The sequence below is a fragment of the Melanotaenia boesemani genome, chromosome 19 (genome assembly GCF_017639745.1).
Source record: "Melanotaenia boesemani isolate fMelBoe1 chromosome 19, fMelBoe1.pri, whole genome shotgun sequence".
Classification (NCBI taxonomy): Eukaryota; Metazoa; Chordata; class Actinopteri; order Atheriniformes; family Melanotaeniidae; genus Melanotaenia; species Melanotaenia boesemani.
In genome coordinates, this window is record NC_055700.1 from 11,136,660 (window position 1) to 11,162,035 (window position 25,376).

General features: G+C 37.6%; 1 protein-coding gene across 1 annotated transcript; it reads right to left on the minus strand.

Annotated features, from left to right (window-relative positions):
- On the minus strand, positions 1–25,077 carry slc45a2 (solute carrier family 45 member 2). The gene is made up of 7 exons (XM_041970266.1): positions 24,566–25,077; positions 20,968–21,144; positions 8,644–9,062; positions 6,499–6,642; positions 3,703–3,826; positions 2,919–3,124; positions 1–241 (listed from the first exon to the last, which is right to left on the minus strand). The coding sequence occupies exons 1-7, from the start codon at positions 25,035–25,037 to the stop codon at positions 20–22; spliced, it is 1,764 nt and encodes a 587-aa protein (XP_041826200.1). The 5' UTR covers positions 25,038–25,077; the 3' UTR covers positions 1–19.
- Between the last annotated feature and the right edge of the window lie 299 nt (positions 25,078–25,376).

The window sequence follows — 25,376 nt, forward strand, 5'->3', positions numbered from 1 at the left end:
AGTCGTCTTTCAAGCCATATCATTCCACAGATCTGATAAAGAGAGTGATGAACATGCAGCCAATAAGGGACATGGTTGAAGCTGAGAGGACCACAACGATGACACTTCCTGCGGCATTGACCAGAGCCCCAAGCCCCGCACCTACAATGATCTGAGCCAGCTGAACCATGCAGGTGAGAGCCGCGCAGTCCATCCCGATGCCTCGGGGGCTTTTATTACTTCCTTGTAGCTTCAGTTGTTCCTGGAAGGACAGTGGGTAGAAATATTGTTAATAACTAAAGAGGAAACAGAGGGAGAGGAGAGCATATCTGAGGTCATTAACTTTTGTATTATCGGAAATGTTTGCAGCCAAAAACAAACAGGAAAGTAAACAGACTCAGCCATGAAAAAAAAATCTAGAGACCACTTCCAATAGAACATCATTATTTCAACGCCACCTCAATAGTTTGATATCACGTTGTCAGCTGATTCATCTTAATGAGGTATTGACTGAGCATGCAAGAAAATAGGATTTTTTGGGAACAACTGATTTTTTAACAACAAGCTATGGGATGGTAATGCAGTTTTGATAGAAGCTGCAGAAGCCAAAAATGCAACAACCAAAAACAGCCTCCTCTATTGTGATGGCAAAATATGGAGTCAGTAAGGAAACAGGCTGATTCTAATTTGGATTCAAGTCACGAATGCCTACATATGTGGCTGGCAGATTTTTTTTTCCCCCTGATTAGATTCATTTGAATTAATTTATTCATTGTTTTTAGATTCATGTACCCAGTCATTTCCGGAGATTTTGTCTTTTTTAAGTAGATTATCCAGTTGTGATAAGGTAATTTTACAATACAATGTCAGGTCAGTCTTCACAAACATTTCTGCTCAACATAAGAAGACTATGTAAAGTTTTCCTTGGTTCTGTAAAGATATTTCCAGGAAAACCTCAGATGTAGCTATAGATTAAAAATTTTTAACCAAAAGCCTACACTCACCAGATATGGTATCTTTTGACACCATCTGATATCACCATGCTGATGTTGTTCATTCAACATCAAAACTGCTTCAAGAAATGCCTTATTTTCTAAACTAATGTCTTTATGTTGATACTCCCAAACAGTCTTGTAACATGGACTTTATGATTAAAAATAAATTAGGCAAATGTTATGTAAATTACATGTTAAACAGCTTTTCTGTCTGATAATCTATAAAGAGCCCTGTAGGCAAACCTCCGACATGACAGGCACGTGTAGGTGTGCCTTCCAGGCTTCCTAACAAAGGTTAATTTTGTGAAAGGGTCTGTTTAAATGCAAATCATGATCCAAACCATAATTCCTGAAGCTTAGAAAATGGTATCACTGTGACTGAAAAGCAAAAAAAGAAACATGCTTCTTTTTGTTTTTCTCCTGAACTTAGTTTGACTAATCACAGAGGTATTCTAAAAGGTAATCCAAGCCAACAGGTACTTAGACCAAAGCTACGAAAAGATTTTCTTTGCATCAAATGATTATTTATATTGTCAAGTTAATTTCTTTTATATGAAAAACATCCAGGCTGCAACAGCAATGTTCTTGGCTTGGAGAGTAAAAATTTAAAATGTAGTTTTTCCTTGGAGCTTTTTGAAGTTTAAAGGTTTGAGTTGTTTTTGAACATTCTCTCCTCTGGTCGGCCATGGTCTGAGAAGCATTTAGCTTGACTCGCAAACATTTCACACAACCACTTGCTTCAGTCTTTTTTTTCTAGTCAGAACAAACAACATAATTGACCATTTGAGCAACTTTCATCAGTCATGAATGGCAATGCTTTCCAGATGTTTCGTTTAACTTTGTTAAACTGTCTTGTGCTGTAAATCCACTTCTTTTCTGTCTAAAGTGGCTCAACTTTGGAACCTGTTAGTAAAATATAAAATCTTTAGATGTAAAGAGAAGCTGTCATTAAGGTATTTTTTTATCCTTCCAAGTTAATTGCCTACAAATAGTGTCACTTTGCTTCAATGGATTTGTGGGGACAGTCCTGTGGATAAAAAAATACTCATATAATAGCAGTTTTAGTGAACAACAGATTTGATCCTAAATCCTGATGATTGGATGTGAGCAGCCATCTTGTCTTTTTGGTTTGCTTAATTTAAGATCTACAGCAATGTTGATTGCTTCAGCTCCTTGTGCTCCTTGTGATTGTCTGCTGTCTTATTCAGAGGCCTTGGGATCTCTACAGGTGTGGCAGCTGGTTGTTTGGTTTTTCTGTTTGAGTCTGACTGTACTTGTTCTTTCTTTTGTATATTTATTTCCTTTGTTTTCACTGCACTCTCCACTTTTCTGTGTTCCAACCAGCATTAATATATAATTAACCAACAAAAAAAAATTAAAAACAAAGAACAATACTTGTCATGCAGACATGTCTGCAGAGCTCCATTCCTTTAAAGCTTATTAAATTCCTTCTTGGCAAAGCAATTTTTTTCTGACACATCACTCTGCCTGCCTTGATGCTGAACAGGACACGGTAGAAAAGCTCTACAGCAAGATTGTTAAACTAAAATTGGGTCTGATCATAACGCAGTTCTACTTTTAAATCCATAACAAACACATCTAACACAGCTCCTTCGTGAAAATTGTGGTGATGTGCTTCATGGTCATTTAAGAGCCCAAAGAATCTCTAAAAGAGGTCATGCAACAAACAAACCAGAAATTGATTTGTTGTGTTATCCAGCCATTAATAAAAGAAGATGATTGGCTCGAAATGGCTGAAAGTTAAATGGAACAGACATTTTACACACTGCAGAAAAATCCTGAAATGAATCACAGAATAAAAAATAAATCAGTCTTTTTTTTAAAAAAAATCCTCTCTGTTCTCGGTCTCTGGTTGAGTACAATATCTTTTCCTCTAATTAAAAGTATCTCAACTGTAAAAAAAAAATATCTGTAGTCCAGTACCTCTTCTTCACGCTGATACTCTGCTATCAGGTTGAATGGGATTGTGTAGAGCGTGCTGGACATGACGCCAAACACACTGCAGAGGATGAGCGTGGCGATGACATTCGGAAAGAGGCCAATTAGGCTTGTGCCCATGCCGAACACAAAGTAGCCCATAAAGTATAATCCCTTCAGGCCGATGTATGGGAGGAGGAAACGCTGCACATCTGAAAACACACAAATGCATGCGTCATGGATAGCTACAATTACTTGAGAATCAACAAAGCCACATAAGGTGTGTTGATTCAAGGTAGACAGAGGATTATGTGATAACTGCCTTGGTTTTTATGACCCACAGAGTGCATTAAATTTAAACAGTTTGGCATTTAATTAAAACATGCTGCCTTTAATTTCTAAGCGGCAAAGAAGAAATAAAATTTCTCAGTATTCTGGATATAAATAAAAACCAATTTCACATATTTTACAAGCCTTGATTGCCAAACTTTGCTTTATTTGTAGCGCATTATCTCTTCACCCGTTTATTATTTTTTTTTCTCAGAAATTGCTGTTGTAGACCCACAACATATAGACATAATGTGGTTTGCCTCTGGGAAAACACCATTTCAGCAGAGCCTGCTAATGAGCGGCTGAAATCTGTGCACCTAGTTCAGATAGCAGTGAAGCACTGATTACACACTACTATCTGTTACACAGAATAACCTTGTCAGACTATTATCTGTCAGGATGTAGACTGAAGATAACACAACCCCACTTCATCATACAGACAACTAGCAATGTCACTTACATGAATAGAGAGCAGAAGACACCGCGTTAATACACAACCCCCAGCAACCAACTTCTACTCCTCTTTCATATGTGGCATACTCTGTAGAGTTGTGGTCTGCATAAGGATTTCCCTTATATACAATCTGCATGAGAGAAGGAGAAAAGTAAAGAGGAGAATGTTAAAGACCCACCACTCTTTTCAGGAGAGTTAAACAGCTTCATTAACATAAATATCATGATGGCCTCAAGTGTAATAAAATCCTTAACTGTGTTTTTTCTATAAAAAATGGCCATGTACACAAGTCTTAACCCTGATAACATGCAGTTTCAGATAACACAGTGTGTCTGTGATTAATGAATTCAGGGTGCAAACACAACATCAGGATGTGATGTGCATCCTTTGATGAGCATGCTCACTGTGACATTGAAAAGCATTCATTGTTATTACACATGTCACACAACAATACTCACCACCCCTAACCCCCACCTCCTCACACAAATAGGGGATTAATTAGCTAGAAGGCATCTGTCTGCATGTGACAGTTCATTATTATCATTTTGTAACCTTGCCTTGGCTGACCTTGAATCATATTAACAGCTATATCCATTACTGTGTAACTGCCTAATTGTTTCTTTGATAAATTGATTTCTATGCATTTCTAAAACTGGGAACTTTAAACTACAATAAAAGGGGGTTGCGTTTGAGAGTTGTCACTCATTAAATGTGTGACATTTATAATACATACTAAGGAACAGTTTAACTTCAAAATCTTTTAACTTTCTTGCAAAGAATTTTGATGTCATGTCCCAGGTCTTTTGTTCTCTAGACGAAAATGTAATGGCACCATAAAAAGGAGCCTTGCTTCCCTCAGTTGTACATATATTGTCTCTCAGGGTCCAGCATTCCCAGGGTACCATTTTTGCCAGCTTTCGGGTATTTACATTCTCACTCCCATCTCATCACATATGGATCCACATAATCAGGGTCCTCTGTGCCATTTTTAATTTGCAGTTTTGGCTGATAGACTTCAGCAGAAGTCCCTTGGTGTCTGAATTAGATGCCATGAGACCTCTACCAAATGTTTTCTGCAGATGATGACAATTGAGAACACACACATTAATGTTGTCTGTTTAGTGTTGTAAAATGCTGTTTTAATCCAAACTTTACTTTTCTGACTGGTAGTCCTGTAGCTTTCCCTCCAACCCCACTGTCCCTAAAATTCTCACCCAACAAGATGCCAGTCAGAACCTGCACTTGAGGGAAAAATACCCTAGAGTTACCCACTGTGTCAAAAGGTGTTGTTATAGACATTTTCCCATATGACCACCAGAGTTTCAGGAAAAAGTCTTGCTACAAAAGACATTTTTTTTTTTATTTGCTCTTCACTCAAGCACATCACAGCAGGAGGCATTCTGCTGTGCTCCCAGTTGGAGATGCAAGGGGCGTGGGGTCATGCAGGACACAGCATGTCATGCAGAAATTACCTGTGGAAATATTTTTTTCTTGTGTTGAGAATAGAAGATGAGCCTCCTTATACTGTCGAGTGTTGCACAAAGAGCAAGCTGAGAGCAGCAAGCCAACAGAAAGAACAAACTCACTAGCACTCACACACTTTCACATGCACAGCAGTCACAAATGGTCTTGCATGTTTTTTGATAAATTCATGCAATTCTCAACATGCACATGCAGACGGGGGGGCTGAAAGTACAGCACCTGCCTCTCTGGGTATTCATGGTACAAGTGGTGCTTAGAAAAACTTTTTTTCTTTTTTTTTTTTTTCTTTTTTTTTTTTTTTTATCTTATCCTTAGGAGGAAAAGGGGATTTAAAGCCAGCAAAGCTGAAGTTTAATTATAATTTTGCTTTAAATAAAACATGTAAATAAACTGACATGTCTGTCATTAGTGAGTTTATGTTGCTTGATGACTGGTGGCCAAATGCCATCTGCAACTGGCTTTAGCATAGCTGACGCTCTTTGCAGCAATGCCACAATTTCTTTGGACAAACTTACTAAAATTTGGGCAGTATTATGTGCACCTTAGTGTATTTTGCAAGACGAACTTGATACAAATTACTCACTCATACTTTCTTTTTTTCCCCTCTTTTCCCTCTCAAGCCATTCTTAGTCACCAGCTACAGCCACACTTCTGTGCTGGACATTATAAGGCTGAAGACAGCTTCACCCCATTTCAGTTTATCTAACTAAAGCCCACTGTTTTGGTGAATATTTTATATTTAAATAATGATGATTTGCCTACAGGGGTGAGCCACTTTGTTAATTAAATAGTGCTGCATACTTACCTACAAGCCCTCTTGGGTTTGCAGGTGAAAAATTCCTCTGTAACATATTTTTGTCTGAATGGTAGTCTTGCTGCAGTTTAAAGATGCCTCAAAAAGAGGTAATTACAACAAACACTCAAGGAGCTTCATGTTGTTGAAAAAAGTAGTAGATCTAATCTAATTTAATCTAAATTGTTTACAAGGTACAAGGGTTGTTAAAATTTGTTCTCAGAATAACGGAACACTTCCACTGAAGGATTTAGCCTTATTCACAACAGTTGAAGAGGCAAATGAAAGGACAGATGAGGAGGTAAACTTTGTAAAAGTGTTTTGCATTTGCTTATGCAGGTTTGCATCAAGGATTGTAAAAATGTTTCACAGAATCAGAGATGGAGATCTTTCTCCAGTAAGTAAAATCAGTCTTTTAATTCCATTTGTCTCACACTGGTTTGGCTTATAATGCTGTGTAACACCACATAGGTTTTTTTTTATATGCATGTAGTGAAGCCCACTTGCAGACACACATAAATCATTACCTGCCCCATGAAATCAGTGAAAAACAACATGTTGCAGAGAAAAGCTGCCCATCCCAGGAGGTGACTGACACACAGACAGCGGTAGTGGCTTGGCATGTTGACGATGGCTTTCATCAGTGACTTGAACGTCATCCTCTTCTGTTCCTGCAGATAAACAGAGCGATCTGAAATCAGCCCTGACCTACACAGCACTGACAGGAAAAATGTCATCACACTAATTGTTTTTCTGACATCAATTCAAAACACTGAACAATAAAAACAAATGCAAGTGCCATAAAAACCTTAATTAGAATTAATAAGTGGTTTCAAGACAAACATTTTGAAGGGATCAGATCAAAATTCAGAGACAATGATGAGGATGATAAAGAGAGAAATAAAAAGCAAACTCAAAATGCTCTGGAACAATTAGCCACAACGTTCCACAATATATTTGATGTATAATTACATTTGCAGCATACTTCTTTGTAACAATCAGAACACAAACTTTTATGGTACTATTCACTAAAGACAAAATGAAGGGCTTAGTCACTGACAGTAAGATAAAAACTCTTAGAACAAAATCTGCAAAGAAGAGTAGATTTTTATTCAAACATTTCTGATATAAACTAGTCCAAAGATAAGAAAAAATATATTACTGAAGCAAAATGTGAGGGATCACATTTAGGTGGATGTGTCTGCTCATGTGAATCAAACTGCAACTGCTTTTCATCAAATATTTTTGTGCCTTTTGTTTCCAGAAGTTTGCATTGGTGGGAAACATGTCTTCAGAAAAGAATGAAAGTGTCAGAAGTCAAGCTATCATCAATAAGAATGACTTTTTCCTTGTCAAAACACCACTCATCTAAGAGTTTCTGTCTGATCTTTACATGGCAATCTAAGACATTTTTGTGGATTCTGGGTCAGTTGTATCCAAAGCACAATGAGGCAAAAAATGAGCACAAAATCAAAAGAAATAAAACTACTGTCAAATGTTGGAAGATTAGTAGCCTCTAAAAACCATTTCACAGAAGGGGAAAAGATACAAACACTTTAGAAAGTGCTGAGAAAATGTAACAATAGATGACTAGAAACATAAAAGAGGGATATAAGGAGATATGCAGGAGAAAGAATGTTACCCCTTGTATCAAATACTCTTGAGTTGGAAAGATGCACTAAACTGACTCCATCATGACAAAGACTAATCTTTTGTTCTTTAAAAACAAGCAACACCTTCTGGATATTTGCATATTTGTGGGAAATACAGCAGAATAACGAGCTAGAACACACCTTAAAAAGCTTTAAATCACACCTAGAAATTCAGGGGTGAGCTTTGCAGGAATAGGCCTGTCTGTTTAAGTGATTGATGTTCACACCATGAAAAATTATTAATCAATGATCACCTTAATGCGTGATGAAAAAATGATTTCACTCAAAATGTATGTTGCAAAGAAATAGTCATAGTTTTCTCAGCAAAATATTTATACGATTATTTAAAAGACTCAATATTCCCATCAATAGCTTTAAGAAATTAGGAAAGCTAAAATAACTAAAAATAAAATAAAATAAAATAAAAAAGAAAGCCTTCAGGGATGGACACAGGGAGTTATTGAAGACAACACAAAAACAACTCAAACAAAGATTAAGAAGTGCAAGAAGGACTAAAGGAAAAAGTTAGAAAACCAGCTCCAACAGAACAAAGTCAGGGATGTGTGGTCAGAAGTGAAAAACATCACCGGCCTCAAGTTAAAGGGGGGATCAGTCTGATGGAAGAGCTAATGAGCTAAAAATGTCCTTCAATAGGTTCAGTTCAGAACTAAGTCCAGCAATATCTCAAACAGACCACACACCCTCCACGAGTCCAAAGCTTTCCTCTCACACCTCCAATCAGTCACCCTGCAGCTCAGTCATGGACCTTAACACAGCCTCATCTCCCTCAAAATGTGAACATACTGAGACTTCCTCTACCTCCACTTCTAGGTACGTCTGTCTCCTGCTGTCAAATGAAGAAACAACTGGAGAGACTTAACCAGAACAAGGCTGCAAATCTACAATATTACAATTTCCCTCTGGTATTAATAAAGTATGTTTCATTCATCCATTTAATGTAATTTAATTTCAAGTTTAACTGCTAATGAAAGCACTGATAGCATCCTGCATGTCGCATACCTTATTTGGCTGCTTGGAGCTGGAGGTCACCGAGTTGGCCTCTCCCAGAGCTGAGAAGGACCTTGGCCTTTCCACCAGGGTTGAGAAAGATCTGGGTCTTTCCCCAAGGGCTGAGTAGGATCTTGGCCTGATGTCTGTGACAGATACTGGGACAGCCGGAGAGGCGGGCTCTTTACCAAGTGCTCCATAACCATTATTGTGATAACTTAGTAAGCGAAGGGTACTAGGAGCTGAGGTATAAGACTGATCCTTGGCCAGAGGTTTTTCTGGAATACTGAAAAGGTGCACACTGAGGAAGATGCCCCAGGTGATTGCAGAGAAGAAGTAGATGACTTGGTACTCAGAGCCCAGCAGCCGACCCAACACAGAGTGGCCCCAGTCCATGGCTCCCACCAGGTAACCACAAGCACCACCCAGTCCTGGAATACAAAAAGGAAGAAATAAGAAAGCTGTACAGATCTCATTCATTTTGTGTCAATGTAATCCACGTCACAGTGATGCAGAGTTTATAACTCATGGATGCATTGCTTTTCTGTGTGAACACCCATACTTTTAGTTCAGCAGCAGCCAGTCATCACACAGACTATTAAAACTTGGTCTAATGAAGATGAAGATGCTCTGAGAGGGTGCTTTGAGGCCATGACACACACAGTCATGGTAATGACTGAGTGTGTGGGGCAGATTATATCAACTTCTGTGGACAGTATCATCCTAACAAGAACAGTAAGATGCTTTCCCAATAACAAACTCTGGATCACCAGTGACCTGAAAAAACTGTTAGACTTCAAAAAGAAAGCCTTCAGGGATGAAGACAGGGAGTTATTGAAGATAACATAAAATAACGTAAAACAAAGATTAAGAAATGCAAGAAGGAGTAGAGGAAAAAGTTAAAAAAAGCAGCTCCAGCAGAACAAAGTGAGGATGTGTGGTCAGGAATGAAAAGGACCACCGGCTAAAGGGGGACCAGACTGATAGAGGTCTGGACAGAGCTAATGAGCTGAACATGTTCTTCAGTAGGTTCAGTTCACCCATGCTTCTAGCCCAACAGACCACACACACTCCAAAAGCCCACAGCTTTCCTGTCGTGGACCTTAACACAACTGCATCTCCCTCAATATGTGAACATACTGAGACCTCCTCTGCCTCCACCTGTCTGTCTCTTGCAGTCAGGTGAAGAAGCAACTGGATGGTGTCACCCCAAGTGCAACAAAATTACAAATTATCTGAACCAAATGACTACAGACCAGTTGCCATAACATCTCACATTATGAAAGGACTTCCAATACAACTCTGAGTCTTTTCATCTGCAGAAATACTCTGATGTCTCTGCATGTGTGGGATGTATCAATGATGAACAAGAAGCTGTGTACAGAGAACTGGTCAATTTGTGAGCTGGTGCTGAAACAATCACCTCATTTTGAACACAAAACAAGAGATGACTGATGATTTCAGGAGGAACAGGAGTAAACAGAAGACTGTTAACATCCTGGGGGAAGAGGTGGAGATAGTGGAGGAATACAAGTACCTTGGAGTTCAGCTAGAGAACAGACTAGACCGGAAATGCAACACAAAAACATCTACAAGAAAGGACAGAAGAGACTCTGCTTCTCGTCATTCAATGTCTGCACCAAGATGTTGCATATCTTCTCTAAGTCTGTCATGGAAAGTGCAATCAGCTTTGCAGCCATCTGCTGTGGCAACAACCTCAGAGCCAGAGACTTAAAGAGGCTGAACAAACTGATGAAGAAAAGCTGGTTCTGTGCTGGGGATAACTCTGGACCTGCTGGAGCTGATTGTCCAGAGAATAATTCTGCACAAGCTGCTGAAAATAGTGGAAGATTCCTCACATCCTCTACACAACACTGAGGAAACAATAAAACGTGTTCAGTGAGAGACTTCAACTCCAATGCAAGACAAAAAAAATACCAGAGATCATTACAACATTGACTATACTTACTATAGCATTTAATCTCCCTCTGGGATAAATAATGTATTTTTAATTTTCATTGAATTTATTTTATTAACAAATTACACTTTTTGGAAGTATTTCATGTGTCTACTCTCACTGCTTCTTGCTAACACACTACATGACTTTGGTGGTTTGAAGGAGTTGCATGGATAATATTCACATTTAAGGGAACTTAAAGATATGTAGTGTTTGTGATTATAAATAAGCTGGTCTGGGCCAAAGTGATAGGGCCAGTTATTTATCCCAGTACGCCTCAATCTATATTTTACTGTTGCATCTGGCCCAGGTCGTCATTGTAAATGAGAACTGGATCTCCACTGGCTTTCCCGGTTAAATATAAGTCAAATGAAATAAATAACTGACAAGTGATGCAGAAAGTGGATGTTGTATCTATGAAGATATACACAAAACCTCTTGAAGCCGTTGACCTTTTCATTATATTTCACAGTAGGACCTGTCTCATTTAAGCTCCCTCAACAAAGTGTTTGTGTCATCGTGCCAAGATCTAAAGAGCTCCCAAAAGAGTAGAGAAAATGTTATTATTGCTCTGAGCCTTGCAGGGAATACTCTTTAAAATACTCTCAAATAAAAATGACTGCATAGAATATAAAGTAAAGTGAGTTATTTTTCTGCATCTTAAGGAGATTCTTGCAGATGCGAAAGTGTGCATCCGCCATCCAGCAATGAAATTTAATATCACATATAAAAGAGGGCCTCCAGACAATATTAGGTGGACAGATTAAAGGTTCACATTGAGGATTTCAGTAGTGTCACGATCCTCAGCACGCCTTTAAATCCACCAAGGGATGTATTAAAAAGCAGAAGGTTGTCTAAAACTCAAACCCCACTGAAATTTTGTGGGGTTATTTCAACAGGTAGACATCACCTTCATTCAACTTGCAGTGGATAGATAATGGCCTACAAGAAAAATACAAGATATTACATTTAATTAAACTGCCACTGCATTCTCATGCCAAACAATGTTTTATATACATTTTTTTATATATATAGAATAACAATTATTCATGATTTTGTTTCACTAATGAGGCTGAAGTGAAAAATGACTTTATGTGCTTGACTTGTAAGTATTGTTCATACTGTAATAAAAGAAAATGATAATTTTCTTATTTTTGTTCTGCCTACTCTATCTGACAGAAGTATTAAACCTACAATGTAACCAAGATTTTGTTAGTTGCATAATTCATTTGATTAGGAAATCAGCATTATGTAATTGACTCTGGGGTTATTTAAGAACGGTTTGCTTACACTGAGCTTTACACTGAGACGACCCACACACCAAGGTACTGTCAGTGACCCCTCAGAAACCTGGATTTAGCTGCTCTGTCACAAACAATATTTACTACAGATTGCAATGACAAGTTAAAACAAGTTTTAAACCCACGCTCAACAGCTCTTGTGTGTGTTGGGGTTTAAATGCCACATCTGTCTCTTTTCTTACAGGCTTTCATTATTAACACCACCTCCTCCTGTTTCCTGCAAAGCATTGTTAACAGCAATGCCTGAGGTTGTTTCTTATTTATAAACACACAAGCTATTTATAAGAATTTCAAGCGGCTCAGATTAAGTAGTACAGTTGGCTTTTTGGTGTGAGACTATAACAGATAAACACAAGCCACCAGGCGGGCTGTTGCCATGCAGTGCAAGAATAATAAAAGCAGCAGTTATGGTTTCGTTTTAATGTGATGTTTTTCTTTTGATGAAAACATAAATGTGAAGCTGAAAGATCAATTTTCTAGCTGATGCTGCATTATGACACAAATTTTGTCAGTTGATTTTCACCTGCAAACCTAGTACATTACATGACAAAACTGTACAAATTGGTTGTCAGACTAACTGATTGATTCATTAGTCCATCTAACTGCAGTCCTCTGTACAGTTTGCTGCAGTCAGTCACATGAAATGGGGTCATTTTTCTGTGTTTCAGTAAGTGGCAGGTTTAATAATAACCACTTGAGGAGTCACACTTTGCTTGCAACTGCATGACTGAAAGATTGTTCTTCACTCTAGTTTGAGATCCTTTGCTCTTTACTTTCAGCATCATCAATATCAGTTTGAACCTTTCTGCCCTCTGCCTTAACTATACATTTTTTGGGTTTTTGTTTAACTGCAACAGATCAGAGATTATTGTGGTGCATGACACTAAAACAGAAACAGCAGCAATGAGAGAGGAAAACATTCAATATTAGCCAGATAAAACTCTTTAATTTAACTATCCAGTAAATTTTAAACATTAATTCATGATGTGTTGATTCTTATTTGTTGTGGCCTTAGCAGCTAATATATACTTGGTTTTGAAGTAATATGAAATTACCTAATATTAACAATGGAAATAACCTGAACATTCTTCTGAAACTACTAAAAGAAAGCTTTCACTGTATGCAGCAGTCCTTTTATTCATCTAAATGGTGATACGAGCTTTCGAATGAATGATAATGTTGATGCTTAGCAGGTAACATCCATTAGTGCATGTTATATCACCAGCTACTCCTGTCCTAACAGTACATCCTAACCTAAATTTAAAAAATAAAAGAAAAAGAAAGGAAAAAAGCAGGAAAAACGAGAGAGGAAAATACATTTTCTGTCATTTTACAAGGAGTACAAATGTAATTTATACTACTAAATTGTGAATGTCAGATAAGTTTTTAAACTATAATAAAACGCTACAAATCTAATTAATTTTTCACCATGACTTTTCTAAAATTTTGTACCAGGTTTCTATACATTTCAAAAGCGTGACACAGATCATCATTTTTTTTTTATCTCCGCAGATGAACTCAGATAAAAGTGCACGTTATGAGTCCTGTCTGTACAAGACATATCCAAAACACATTTTTACTTTAAATTCTTGAAAAAAAACACCTTTTTTTCAAAAGCTCTTCAAAAAAGAGGGTGAAATTAGAAGCACCATTTCAAGTCAGGAAGGATAAAGTCGAATTTGAGAATAAATGTACCATGAATTTCAATTAGGAGGGAATTAATGATGGCAGCATTATAACACATATTACTGTATGTCAGACAAACACAGTGATGCTGTATGTGAGTCTTTAAATGCATCAAACAGTTAAACATCCTCATCCAAAATGTTTCATTTACAGACTTGAACATATGATTTTTCATACTGACGTAATGGTCTGTCTTCTGTGGTGAAAGAATTCTTTCTTTCTTTCTTTCTTTCTTTCTTCCTTTCTTCCTTTCTTCCTTCCTTCCTTCCTTCCTTCTTTTATTTTTTGCCATTTTCCACGATGGGCCCATGGGGAATGACACAATGGCCTGAACTCTCCCTTTACCATTTTCGTTAACTATCTAATGCTGTAAAATGACACAAAATAAGTCTTAAATGTACAAGAACTGCAAAAACAATTACTAATAAGAGCAATGCTAATTTTAGGCTATACAATGAGATCATGCTAGATTTGAATTTTAGTCACATTTAAAACAGTAACTTTCTTGTGTAGTTCCTCACCTAGAAGATATCATATTGCTTTAAAACAATGAACCAAAAAGTGTGTTACATAAGATAAAGGTTTCCAAAACCAACACCGCAAAGTTTTTGTTATTTTGCTGCTTTTTTTCTTTGTAGAAAATGTGATGAAATGCAGAAATACTAAAATATTGAAAACTATTCTGTTTATATATCTGTGTATATATATATATATATATATATATATATATATATATATATATATACATATTAATTTCAAAGATCACCAGCATTGGCTACAGACCTTCTGTCAAATGGTTCAGTGCAGAATTTCATAAATGTTGCATACCTCGTGATTTCTTTACCTCAGTTGTGTTACTAACTTTGTGGTTATTAGGGTCCGAGCCATACGAAGTATGGAAGGACCCTATTGTTCCTGAAATGTTTATTCTCTTCCTTCTAAGCGCTTCGACTCCAAATATGACCCCCTAAACACCCATGAAAAGTTGTGAAATTTGGCACACACCTCAAGCCCGGCGAAAATTGCAATATTCTAAGGTCCGCATACACTTCAATGCAAAATTGGCTCAACAGCGCCACCTAGACACCAAAAAAAATGCCCAAATGAATGGGGCCCCGAAAGTCTACTTCGACATAGGAACATGAAACTCGGCACACACATGTAACACCCCAAGTCGACCAAAAAAGTCAATAGAACACCTGTTGCCATGGCAACGGCGTGCCCGCCATCTTGGCATGTGCGGCCATTTTTTGCACTTTACACTCATCGTATTTGAACAAACTAGTCTGAGGGGATTCGTGCGATTGACTCCAAACTTGGTGGGAAGCTTCCTGACAAGTTGGGGACCAAACGCTGTTCAAATCTTTCTAATAGGAAAAAGCGTGTAACCGTGGCAACCGATGGAAAAAAGCTTTCTCGCCATCAAACACGGTTTGCTCATATCTCCATAGGAATACATGGGAACTGCACCAAAGTTGAAAGTATTCATGCTTGTTGGGTCCTTAACGCATTACACCACCTGTTGTCATGGCAACATATTAGCATTGGGTGGCGGGTTCCAGGAGGCTTGGACCCGATGGATGCCGCTTGCGGCTTTAATTCTTTTTACTTCAGGACCACTGTAGTGTGACCAATAAATGGAAAAAATGCTAAACGTTTAAACAAAATACATATAACACAGTTTTGTCTTTTAAAGCCAGAAACAATGCTAAATACAGACCGGTAGAAACTATGGCAGGTTGAAAGATTGCGTGTTTTGTTTTAATTCATCATGAGTGTCTGAGAAAAATTTCATGGCCATCCATCCAAACATTATGTGTGTGGGTTGGGCCGCTTGTTGAAGAAATCACTTATCTGCAGTGATTTATGTGGTATGTAAGAATTTAATTAAACCTCATTGATAAAAGCAAGAACTAACCTAACATAAAAGCAAGTGTGTGATTAGTAAGGCTTAAAAAAAAAAAAAAAAAAAAGAAAGGAACAAAACATAACAAAGAAACAGAATTCTTGCCCTTTCCTCCTCTAGCCTCGCATACCAGTAGTGGCAGGGGCGTCTCGAGAGTCATGTGCCTGGTTTCTGTTTCTCTCAGCCTAGACTCATGACTGCAGCACATGACAAGCTCAGGGCTGGATTACTGCCTGACTTGCATGCTCTAACCACCCGGTGCCTGCTGGCAGCTCAACACACCTCTCACGCTCACACACAGGCATTATCTAGAATATATGCTTGATCCTGTTTGTTTTTAGATATTTCTTTTAGGTCTAATTTGAGCTATATCATTTAATATTGCAGTGTTTTATATTTTTATATTAAATATACGAAAAGGTGGTGTTAAAGAAAACCATTTTAGAATGTTTAATCATCGTATCAAAATGAGACTTAATGGTGCCAAGAGAACATGAGATCTTGTTGTTGAGACTTGAAAGAAATAAGAATTAATTTCCAGTGCTGCCCTGAAGAAAAACCGGGGCATAAAAATGGCAAAAAATGTTTCCTAAACTCATGTTCATGTCCATCCATTTTCTATATTTTTAATTCCAATACAGGACCGTCCAAATCCTGCTCACATAACATTTGTTTCACAAGCTTCAAGCTCTGAAACTTCCAGTTCAGACTGGTTGTGGAGTATGGGCTTTTACTGGGTCAGTGAGGCTTGATTACAGTACAGCACATATATAAGAGAGATATGTTTGGGCCACTCTCTCATGTGCACCCCATGTGACCAGCACACAACAAAGTTTGGTGGATAATGATGGGTTTATCTTTCCTTTCTTTTTTTTTTTTTTTTTTTTAGCTTTTTTAGTTTTTTGGATGTTGTTGACCTGCTAACGTTTGCATCAGTTTACCTGATTACGGGAACACCATTTAACATCTACGAAAGAAAGGTTAAGCATTTAGTTGAAAATGGAACTTTACAAAGTAAAATTTACAAATTATAATCCATTGATCAATAAAATTAAATTTGATGTTAGCAGATGGAATCAAATACCGTATAACACAAAGAGTGGATGTGGTAGAATTAATGTATTACCAAAGCTTCTGTACCTGTTCCAGAGTCTGCTCAGGTATAGAACACTGCAGCTACCTAAAAACAAAAGGAGGTCTATCACTTCTGTGCCTGAAGAGCTATTATCAAGCTACACCAATAAAAATGTTGGTCAACATATACAACCCCTGCTACTCAGCTAGATGGAAAGAAATTGAGGTTAGCACAACAGATGGACTCCCTATACAGCTATAATAGGGGACAGCAACCTAAGAAAACATATTAGTAAAGGGACAAGCCCTTGGTTGGACATAGAACTGAAGATTTGGTTTGAATGAATCTCTAATAATGACTTGAGAATTCCAAGTATATTATTAAGATGGATTGGGTATGATTCTGAATTAACCCCAAACTGAATAGATAGGAGTTTTAAAAATTCGGAATGGGGACCAATATTTTGAGAGCTCTTAAGAAAATTAAAAGTTTTCAAGAGATGAAAGACCAATATAGTTTAACAAATCTGGATCAATACAGATATTAGCTGTTAAGACATTATCTAGAACAAACAATAAGGGGAACCATGGGGGGTGGGTTAGAAATTATTGAGTTTTTCAGCCACTGAATCTAAACTGGGGAAAAGCTGATTTCCAAGTTATATAAGGGAGTGGAAAACTTAAAAGGAAATTACACTGTGTTTATTTAAAAGAGAGATGGGAGAGGGAAGCAAATTTGGTTATATCTGAATGGGAAGAGCTAAATGAGCAGCAGTAGAGAACAACTTGTTCTTTATCTTGGAGAGAACATGGGTGGAAAAACATCACAAGATCCTTTAGAATACCATCACAAACAAAATACCAGGATACAAAGTGTTGGCGAGTATGTATAAAGCTGACTATTACAACGTGTTCTGGAGTTGACCCTCCATTCGCAGCTCTTGGGACAAGCTTAAAAAGTGTTTGGATATAGACCTTCAACCTACATTTAATGTTTTATACTTGGGGAAACTGGGAATAGATTTTAAAAGATTTGGAGCCAAACATATTTATAGAAAAATGTTGGTTGCAAGCAATTACCAGAAAATGGATGAAGAATGTGACACTCAAGCTTGAGGACTGGGTTGAGGTGCTGCACAATATATATGTGATGGAAAAGTTAATGTTTTCTCTGAGACTGGAGGTGGACAAATTTAAAAGAATTTGTGAAAGATGGATAGAGTATATAAAACCAGTTAGTACAGACTTTATTTAAAATGTATGTCATAGAAAAATAAAAATATCCCAGTTAATACCTACAGAATTTGAAATGTTCTTTTGTTTTTTTCTTTGTTTTTTTTTATTAAGTTATTTTCTATTATTGTTGTTTTTATTATTTTCACAACACTGTTAAAACATAAATCTGATAATTAACTGGTCAAAATGGTTGGCAGAAGACAAAAAAATCATTGTCCTGATATAGAATATTTTATCGGTATATATGACGAGGTACAGTTACCTGATATTTTGATTTAAAGCAAATGTTATGTCATGTTTGCATTTTTGTAAATGTACTGGGAAAAGGGCAAAAACCTAGCCATTGTGTACCATATGTACTTTCAATGGTTGTGGAAACGCTCAATAAAACCAAGAAAAGAAACAAAAAAGAAATATGGGAAAAATGAAATGCCACTGGCGTCCATCTTTGTCCCCTTTTCTCTCAGAAATAGTGGATCTCAGACAGATTTTTTTTTTTTTTTTTTTTTACAATTTTCCACCTATAATATTCAGAATCTTAAGATCTATCCAAGTAAAAAAGATCTCAATATAACAAAGAATGGAAGTATTTGCAATGTTGAAAAACACTTTTGTAACCCTGTTTATTTCAGCGTTACTTGGCAACATATAATGTCCTCTCAGAAACATCAGGACACATAAACACCATCTGTGTGAGACCAACTGAAGCTTTAGCTGCTTCTAATCTTTCTGAGAATTTTGTTTTGGTAGTTGGAACCCTGCTGTACGTTCCTCACGTACAATTTTCTCTGTCTGAAAGCACAAACTGAGAAACCATTCACATAACCCACCATGTCCATGACCTAAAAGTAAAGTGCAGATTCATCGAGAGACAAAACCAAAACATGGATGTGTATCAGCGTGGCTGAGAAACACACAGTTTAAAGATTTAGAAAGTAGACCCCCCCGCCCCACCTGCAATCTCAGACTGTGAAGCTGTAAAGTGGCTTGTGTCTTAGAAACTTATAAAATCCACCAAGTATAGAAAGCAAGAAAAAACTGATACAAATGTTGTAATTTCCTAAATGCATATAAACCTATTAATACTGTGTATACCATAAATCAAGCATTTGGTTGCATTTAATCATTTAAAGCTCATAAAACCAAAAGACAGATTTTTTTTTTGAATGGAATAAGATTTAGATTATCAGAGATAAATTTTCCTGATATTTTATCGTGTCTTGGGAAACATTTAGTGAGACTTGCAATTTGACAAGGATAAAACATTGTGCAGTTGAGATGCAGCTCTTGTCATGCAACTGATACTGACTGTGGAGATATACACAATGGCCCGACCCTGTTCCAACACATATGCAGGTTCTCTCCACTTTGGTCTTTTTGACTACTGAAACATTTATGCAAGAGCTGGGAGTCAGGTTGGTCATGTCACAACTGTTTATCAGCAGCACTCTCCTGCAAGTTGGGGATGCAGTAAATCAACTGGCCACACAAGCCACATTCAAGAGGGAATTTAATACTATATCAGGGTTTCCTAACCTAACACCGTCTGTACAATAGACTGCGCGTGTGAATTAAAGGACTTTTGTTAAATCTATTCCCCTAGCTCAACCCTGAGCAATATCACTACAGAAAATATCCATCTCATTTGATAGTCTCTTTGGCACATATCTTTAAATAATTACAATGGTGACTCTTTATTATAATGATCTGTTTTTATCAGCAGGTTAAAGATATGCCCTGGACTTCTGTTTAATAACACCACTTTCCTGTTTTTTGGTCGCTGTCTCACCTTTGTCTGTGTCTGCATATGACCCTTCAGTCTCATGCCCTTTTATGGGTATTTTCAGCTGTTTACTTGCAAGTAAGGACTAGCTGACATGTCTTTTTAATTCACAAGGAGATTGGCTTTAATTGATCTAAGAGCAATGATGCAAAGAGTTTTGTAGCATGAACATGTCTCTGAATCTGATGTAGAATTTTCTTGAGAACAACTTAAGAAAGAATTAAGAAAATTCTTGAAGAAATTGGTGAATGAAGCCCAATGTTATTTTTTGAAGCTATGCTGGTATCCATTAATATAAATATACTATATATACTGTATATAACACAATAAAAAAAACTCTATTTTATCTCGGTTGTTATTTATTGTGAGTCAAAACCAAGGAGCAATTTTTGTTTTTTTTGTCTTTTCCAAACTTAATGACGGCTTTCCGCATCCGCTCCATGAGCACATAGCTGAAAATAGATCAATTCTCATCAGTCCGGCTGCATCCAAAGGGATAATTTATGCTTCCTTGAAGTCAGACATGGTTTGAGAGAGCAGTGAATAAGCCATAAGTATCCAACCGAAGTAACTGTCACATCCTTTTATTGATAGTGACTAATAAGGCTGACTTTCACCATCATTCCCACCTACATACATGTGACTTCAATAGTTCATGTGAGAGAGTTGAAAGAGTCTCATGTGACAACAACCCCACCAGAGCCACAGGATAGTTGAATGATCTTAACAACCCTCGAGGTACAAGTCATCACACAAGAAATAAATTTCATTTGGTGCCTCATCAGTCAGCCAAAGAAACCTCATTTTCAAGAGCCAAAACGAGTATTGAATCTGACTACTCATAATTCTTCAGAACTAACGTTATAGATTCTCTTTTTAGCTAATGAGCGAAGAGCTTCAGAGGTTCTGAGGTTTTATGCTAAAATGGCCATTTTTTATGCATTTAATGGGCATACAGGGTGGTAACAAGGCTCTTATCAAACCTAGAGAGCAAATAAGTGTAGCTTACTTTCCAAATAGTCTATTTCTCTTGAATCCCCTATTGCCACTTTTGTGTTGATCTCTAAATGCATGCACACCTCATCCATGGTCTTACGCAATATGCAAACAAAGAAAAACTCAGATTATGAAAACATTCATACATTTTTCAGTTAGTGCCGTTCCACCCACACTGTTGAGATCTTCTTAAACTTATTCTGAACCCCCATCACTTTTATGTGAGCAGCTCAGCAAAAAAGCTTTGAAAACAGTGAAAAGCATTAACACTTTCTAAACAGAAATAACTGAAGATGATGAATTTAAACCAGATCAATCAGCATGTATGTTGGAAACAGCATTCATTATGTAGTAAGCACAGATGAAGTGAGTAATGAGCAGTAGCAATGTTACATACCTGTGAATAAAGCATGGTAATGCAGACCTCGCTCCTTGTCTTGGTATGAGCAGACATCAAACAGATAGGCCTTGATGGGCCCATCAATGAAATCTGCAGCAAAGTCAAACAGCACAACCCCAAACATCACCACAACGATGGCCCATGTGCTCTTCAGCGACCTGTCACTGACTATCGCTGCAAGACACAACAAAACGTCTCATCACTCAGCAAGCACTGGAGAAAGTTAACACACAGTAAATAACCACAAAAACATCCATTGAGCAGATCATTGAAATTAAACTGATTCAATGTCAGATTTTCTGTGGAAAAGTAGAAATCTTTGCAGATGTTTAGAATTGTGCATGGCAACTTATAGCGAGGTTTATAGAGAAGAAACACGGTGAACCTGCATTTTACTGGTGCTGATATCAGTACTGTTTAACTGAACTAAAAAGATCATTTTTAACACTGACACATTGTCTCACGTGATGATCTAAAACATTTAGGTTCTCACATGTAATGCCCCCAGGACAGCAGCAGTAATGCATTTGAGGAAACATTTAAAGTGGAAAATCAGTTGTTTCAAAGGCTGAATATGTTCTACTACAGACATGTGCACAAACAGCTTTGGTGCCCTCCAGAAACAAACATGCTCCTGTTACAGTATGAGTATGGATGACATATCGACGCTGATTACCACTTGCACAGTGATATGCTGTGTAAATGCACATAACGGATTTATTCTGCACACAAGTCCATGCGTCACAACAGCTTGTTGAATCCACTGTTGTTCTCAAAGAGCTGCTTATTCACCCTCTGAAGACATAACTTATATCACACATACCAGCAGAGCCTATAATCAATTAAACAGGCCTGTCACAGTTTTACCTGGAATTTATGTTTCCAAAACAAAGGTCTAGTAACTTATTCCACCATTACCTCTCCAGCCTCCACATGTGGACCTGCACACTGCTGATGCAAATGCTGGGAACTATCAAATATTTTAACACTGTGGTTTCAAGAGATTTCATACAAATAAATGATTTCTAGAAGAGTATATGTCACACTTGACATAAAACATTTTTAATGCTAAGCTTGAGATACATTATATCTAACAGTTATAATACTTGATCTGAGCACAATGAAATCCACAATAGAAGCCACATAAAAACAGGATGATGAGGACTAAATCAGGGTTACGTGAAAAACTGTAAGGTGCTCTATACTGAAGTAGAGAGCTGGATTAAAAAAAGGTTTTTGTCTTTACTGACCTCTAATGTGGTTTTTGCGAAGTGGGCAAATTATTTTTATGAAAATTCTTTTTCCAATCCAATCCAATTTATTTCATTTTAAACACAACACTGTTGATCAAAGTGCTGAACAATAAAACAAGAACAAATCATTTATAAAGCATGTATATCTATAAATACACTGAAACATAGGTCAAAAACATCAACAGTCAAATAATTATTAAATTAAACGAAAGAAAAAACAAACAAAAAAAATAATTTAAAAAAGTCACCTCAATTAGTGTTAAAAGCCAAATAAAATAAATGGGTTTTAAGAAGAGTTTTAAAAATAGCCAGTGAGGAGGCTGTTTCATGTTTGAAGGCAGGTCGTTTCACAGCTTTGGGGCTGTTTTTCTTTGTGTAGGAGATCATATCTTTGTTTTTAGGGCATTAGCTGAATTGGGGCTGCGACAAGAGTTGTCTTAAGATATTGCCACATTGGCACTGGACTACTTTACTTAGACTTTGATGTTAAAAATAAATATATTTTAATTTAGGGACTGATATACCCTGTTTGAAGTAAATTAGTTGACCTAAAAGTTCTCTAGTTTCATTTCAAGGAACTTGGATTTATTTGAATCCCTTTGCTCCTTGCTGCATGACTATCCTGGCTCTCCCACATTTCCCATCTCTCTGAAATTGTCCCTTGTACATGAAGGCGAAAATCAAAAGATGAGAGGGGAAAATGTTGGCCTGATGCACATCTAATAGAAAAAAATGCGCATACAAAAAGCTTGTCTGGATTAAAAGCAATGCAAGATTTCAAGGATTTATGACAATTATATTGTAAAGACTGTTTGAACATAAAGCTGAAATCTGACTTTTGTTCTTCTCAGAAGAGAACGCATAAGCTGCCAGGGCCTCAGCAGGTGGTCCAGTGACTGGAAGGTTTGCAGTTTGAATCCCAGTCAGCTGTAGTTTTGTCCTTGGGCAAGACATTTCACCCTCCTTGTCTCCAGTGTTGGTATTGCTAGTGTATGAAGGTTTCAGTGGTGGTCGGAGTGAACGTTGGTGCACACTGGCTACCACATTTCTGTCAGTCTGCCCCAGTCTGTGGCTGCACATGTAGCTTACCAACACCAAGTATGAATCAGGAGTGGATGAATAATGGATCCAATGTAAGTGCTTTGAATGCCATCAGCAATAAAGCACAATATAAATAGAAACTACTGATGCACAACGACAGTTTACTCGAATTCATAGTTTTACAATAAGTCAGAACTGACCTTCCCCTAATATCTGTGAAACAGAAAACCAAATAAAGACTTTTCTGCTGGTCAAAGTAAAGCTGTTTCTCTAAAAAGAGAAGACTGAGTGTGGTTACTAATACAAATATTATGTCACACAATTACTCAGGCATTTACTACAACTCTGGGAAACAAAGAAGTAATCAGCTTACCCAGTAAACATCAGAACAAAGAAAGATTTATAGCTCACATGAAGACTAAGATAAAAGCCTTTTTTTAATGGAGCTCAACTTTCACAATTACAGCACTTAAACAGCTGACATTTTTGCACTTTGCACCATTTAAAATATAAAAAAATTGGGGCTATGTAATTTGCTGTGATTACCTTCAGGTTATGGGATAATGAAGCCTCTGACTGAGCTGTCAGGTTTTCAGCAAATCAATTTGTGAGGATGGTCTTTGGAAAACATGCTCCTCACATAACTTATCTGGTCATCAGTTTTTGTGAATTTTCTCGTGACACTGCCTGAAGCTCGGTGGATTCTCCCAAAACTATTCTGGTGCTTAAATGTTATCTGAGATATCCCACTTTACCCTGAGAAAGATTTTCTTTGCCATGTCTCATTATCCATCTGTCCCGCTGGGCATCTGCTCAGGACCACCCTAATCGTCATGCATTAAACTTCAGTCACAAGTTTAAAGTGTGAGTCTCTTGGGATTTTCTTTTCATTTAACAAACTGAATCTTTCAGGTCTTGGTAAATGAGTCCATTATCCCTAAATCTGCAAGCACGCAAAAACAGTCTGTAGATGTTCCTCAGATAGGAAAAATACTATGGACAGAAATGATAACTTGTAATCATTGTGCCAATGGGAAAATAATCCAGTTAGATCTGAAGTCTGTGTGGAAACTAATGGCTATTTTTAATGAAAGGAGAACATATGTTATTTTATTCTGTGTTGAGATGTTTGCCTCACATTTTTTGAGTTTTATTTCACTAATATGCTACAGGATGTTATTTTCTCTGGTTAGTCTAAGAAAGACTGAAAAGGAACTGTCAGTGCCACAAGAACTCATTTTCTGATGTAGCAAGATTACACAAATCAATATAACACCCCACCTTTCAAACCCAGCCCTTACCTGAAATGACAGCATCTCCGTTGAGGAACATACTGATTCCCACCAACATGAGGATACCAAGGACCAGGATGTACGGCCTCCGGCGGCCCCATGGTGAACGGCAGTAGTCGCTGGCTGAGCCGATGATGGGCTGGAGCAGGAAGCCCAGGATGGGGCTGATCAGCCACACTAGGCTGTACAGACTGCGTGGCAGGCCCACACTCAGAAGCACCGGCGTGACAAATGCTGCCTCCACAGCGTAACAGAATTCCCTACCGAACATTACCAAGCTGTGGAGAATAAGCCGACCCAGAGAGCGTCTGGGAGGTTCCATGGCTGCGAATACAGCGTTCTCCCCACTTTCCATGAAGTCCTCTTTGGAGCCAGTGTAGTCTGTTGAGTACTGGTGCAAAGATGTGCTGATGTGTTTGCTAGGCTCCGAGAGCAGGCAGGGTTGGGGCCTGCTAGACTGGTCCTCTGACAACAGGGTCATAGTTTAGAGAAGGAAAAGAACTAAAAGGAGAAAAGAAGAATGAGAAGAGAAGTTAAGAGGAAATTAAGGCAAAAACAAGAGAGAGGGTATGGTCTCTCTCAGTCAGCCAGGTGATGGATAAATGGCAAAATGCCAAATCCTTGCAGTAATGCTCAGCTAATCCTCTTCCCTATTGCATAGCTGAGCAATGAGTCCAAGAGCTACGCTACATTACTTAACAAGTGGAAGTCTGCTCAGTGGACTAAGCACAGCAGACTCAATGAAGAAGGAGGAGAGAAAGAAGTGGGTGTTATTTGAGAGATTACAGTGTCTCTTCCCCCTTTTTAATGTCCAAAGAAG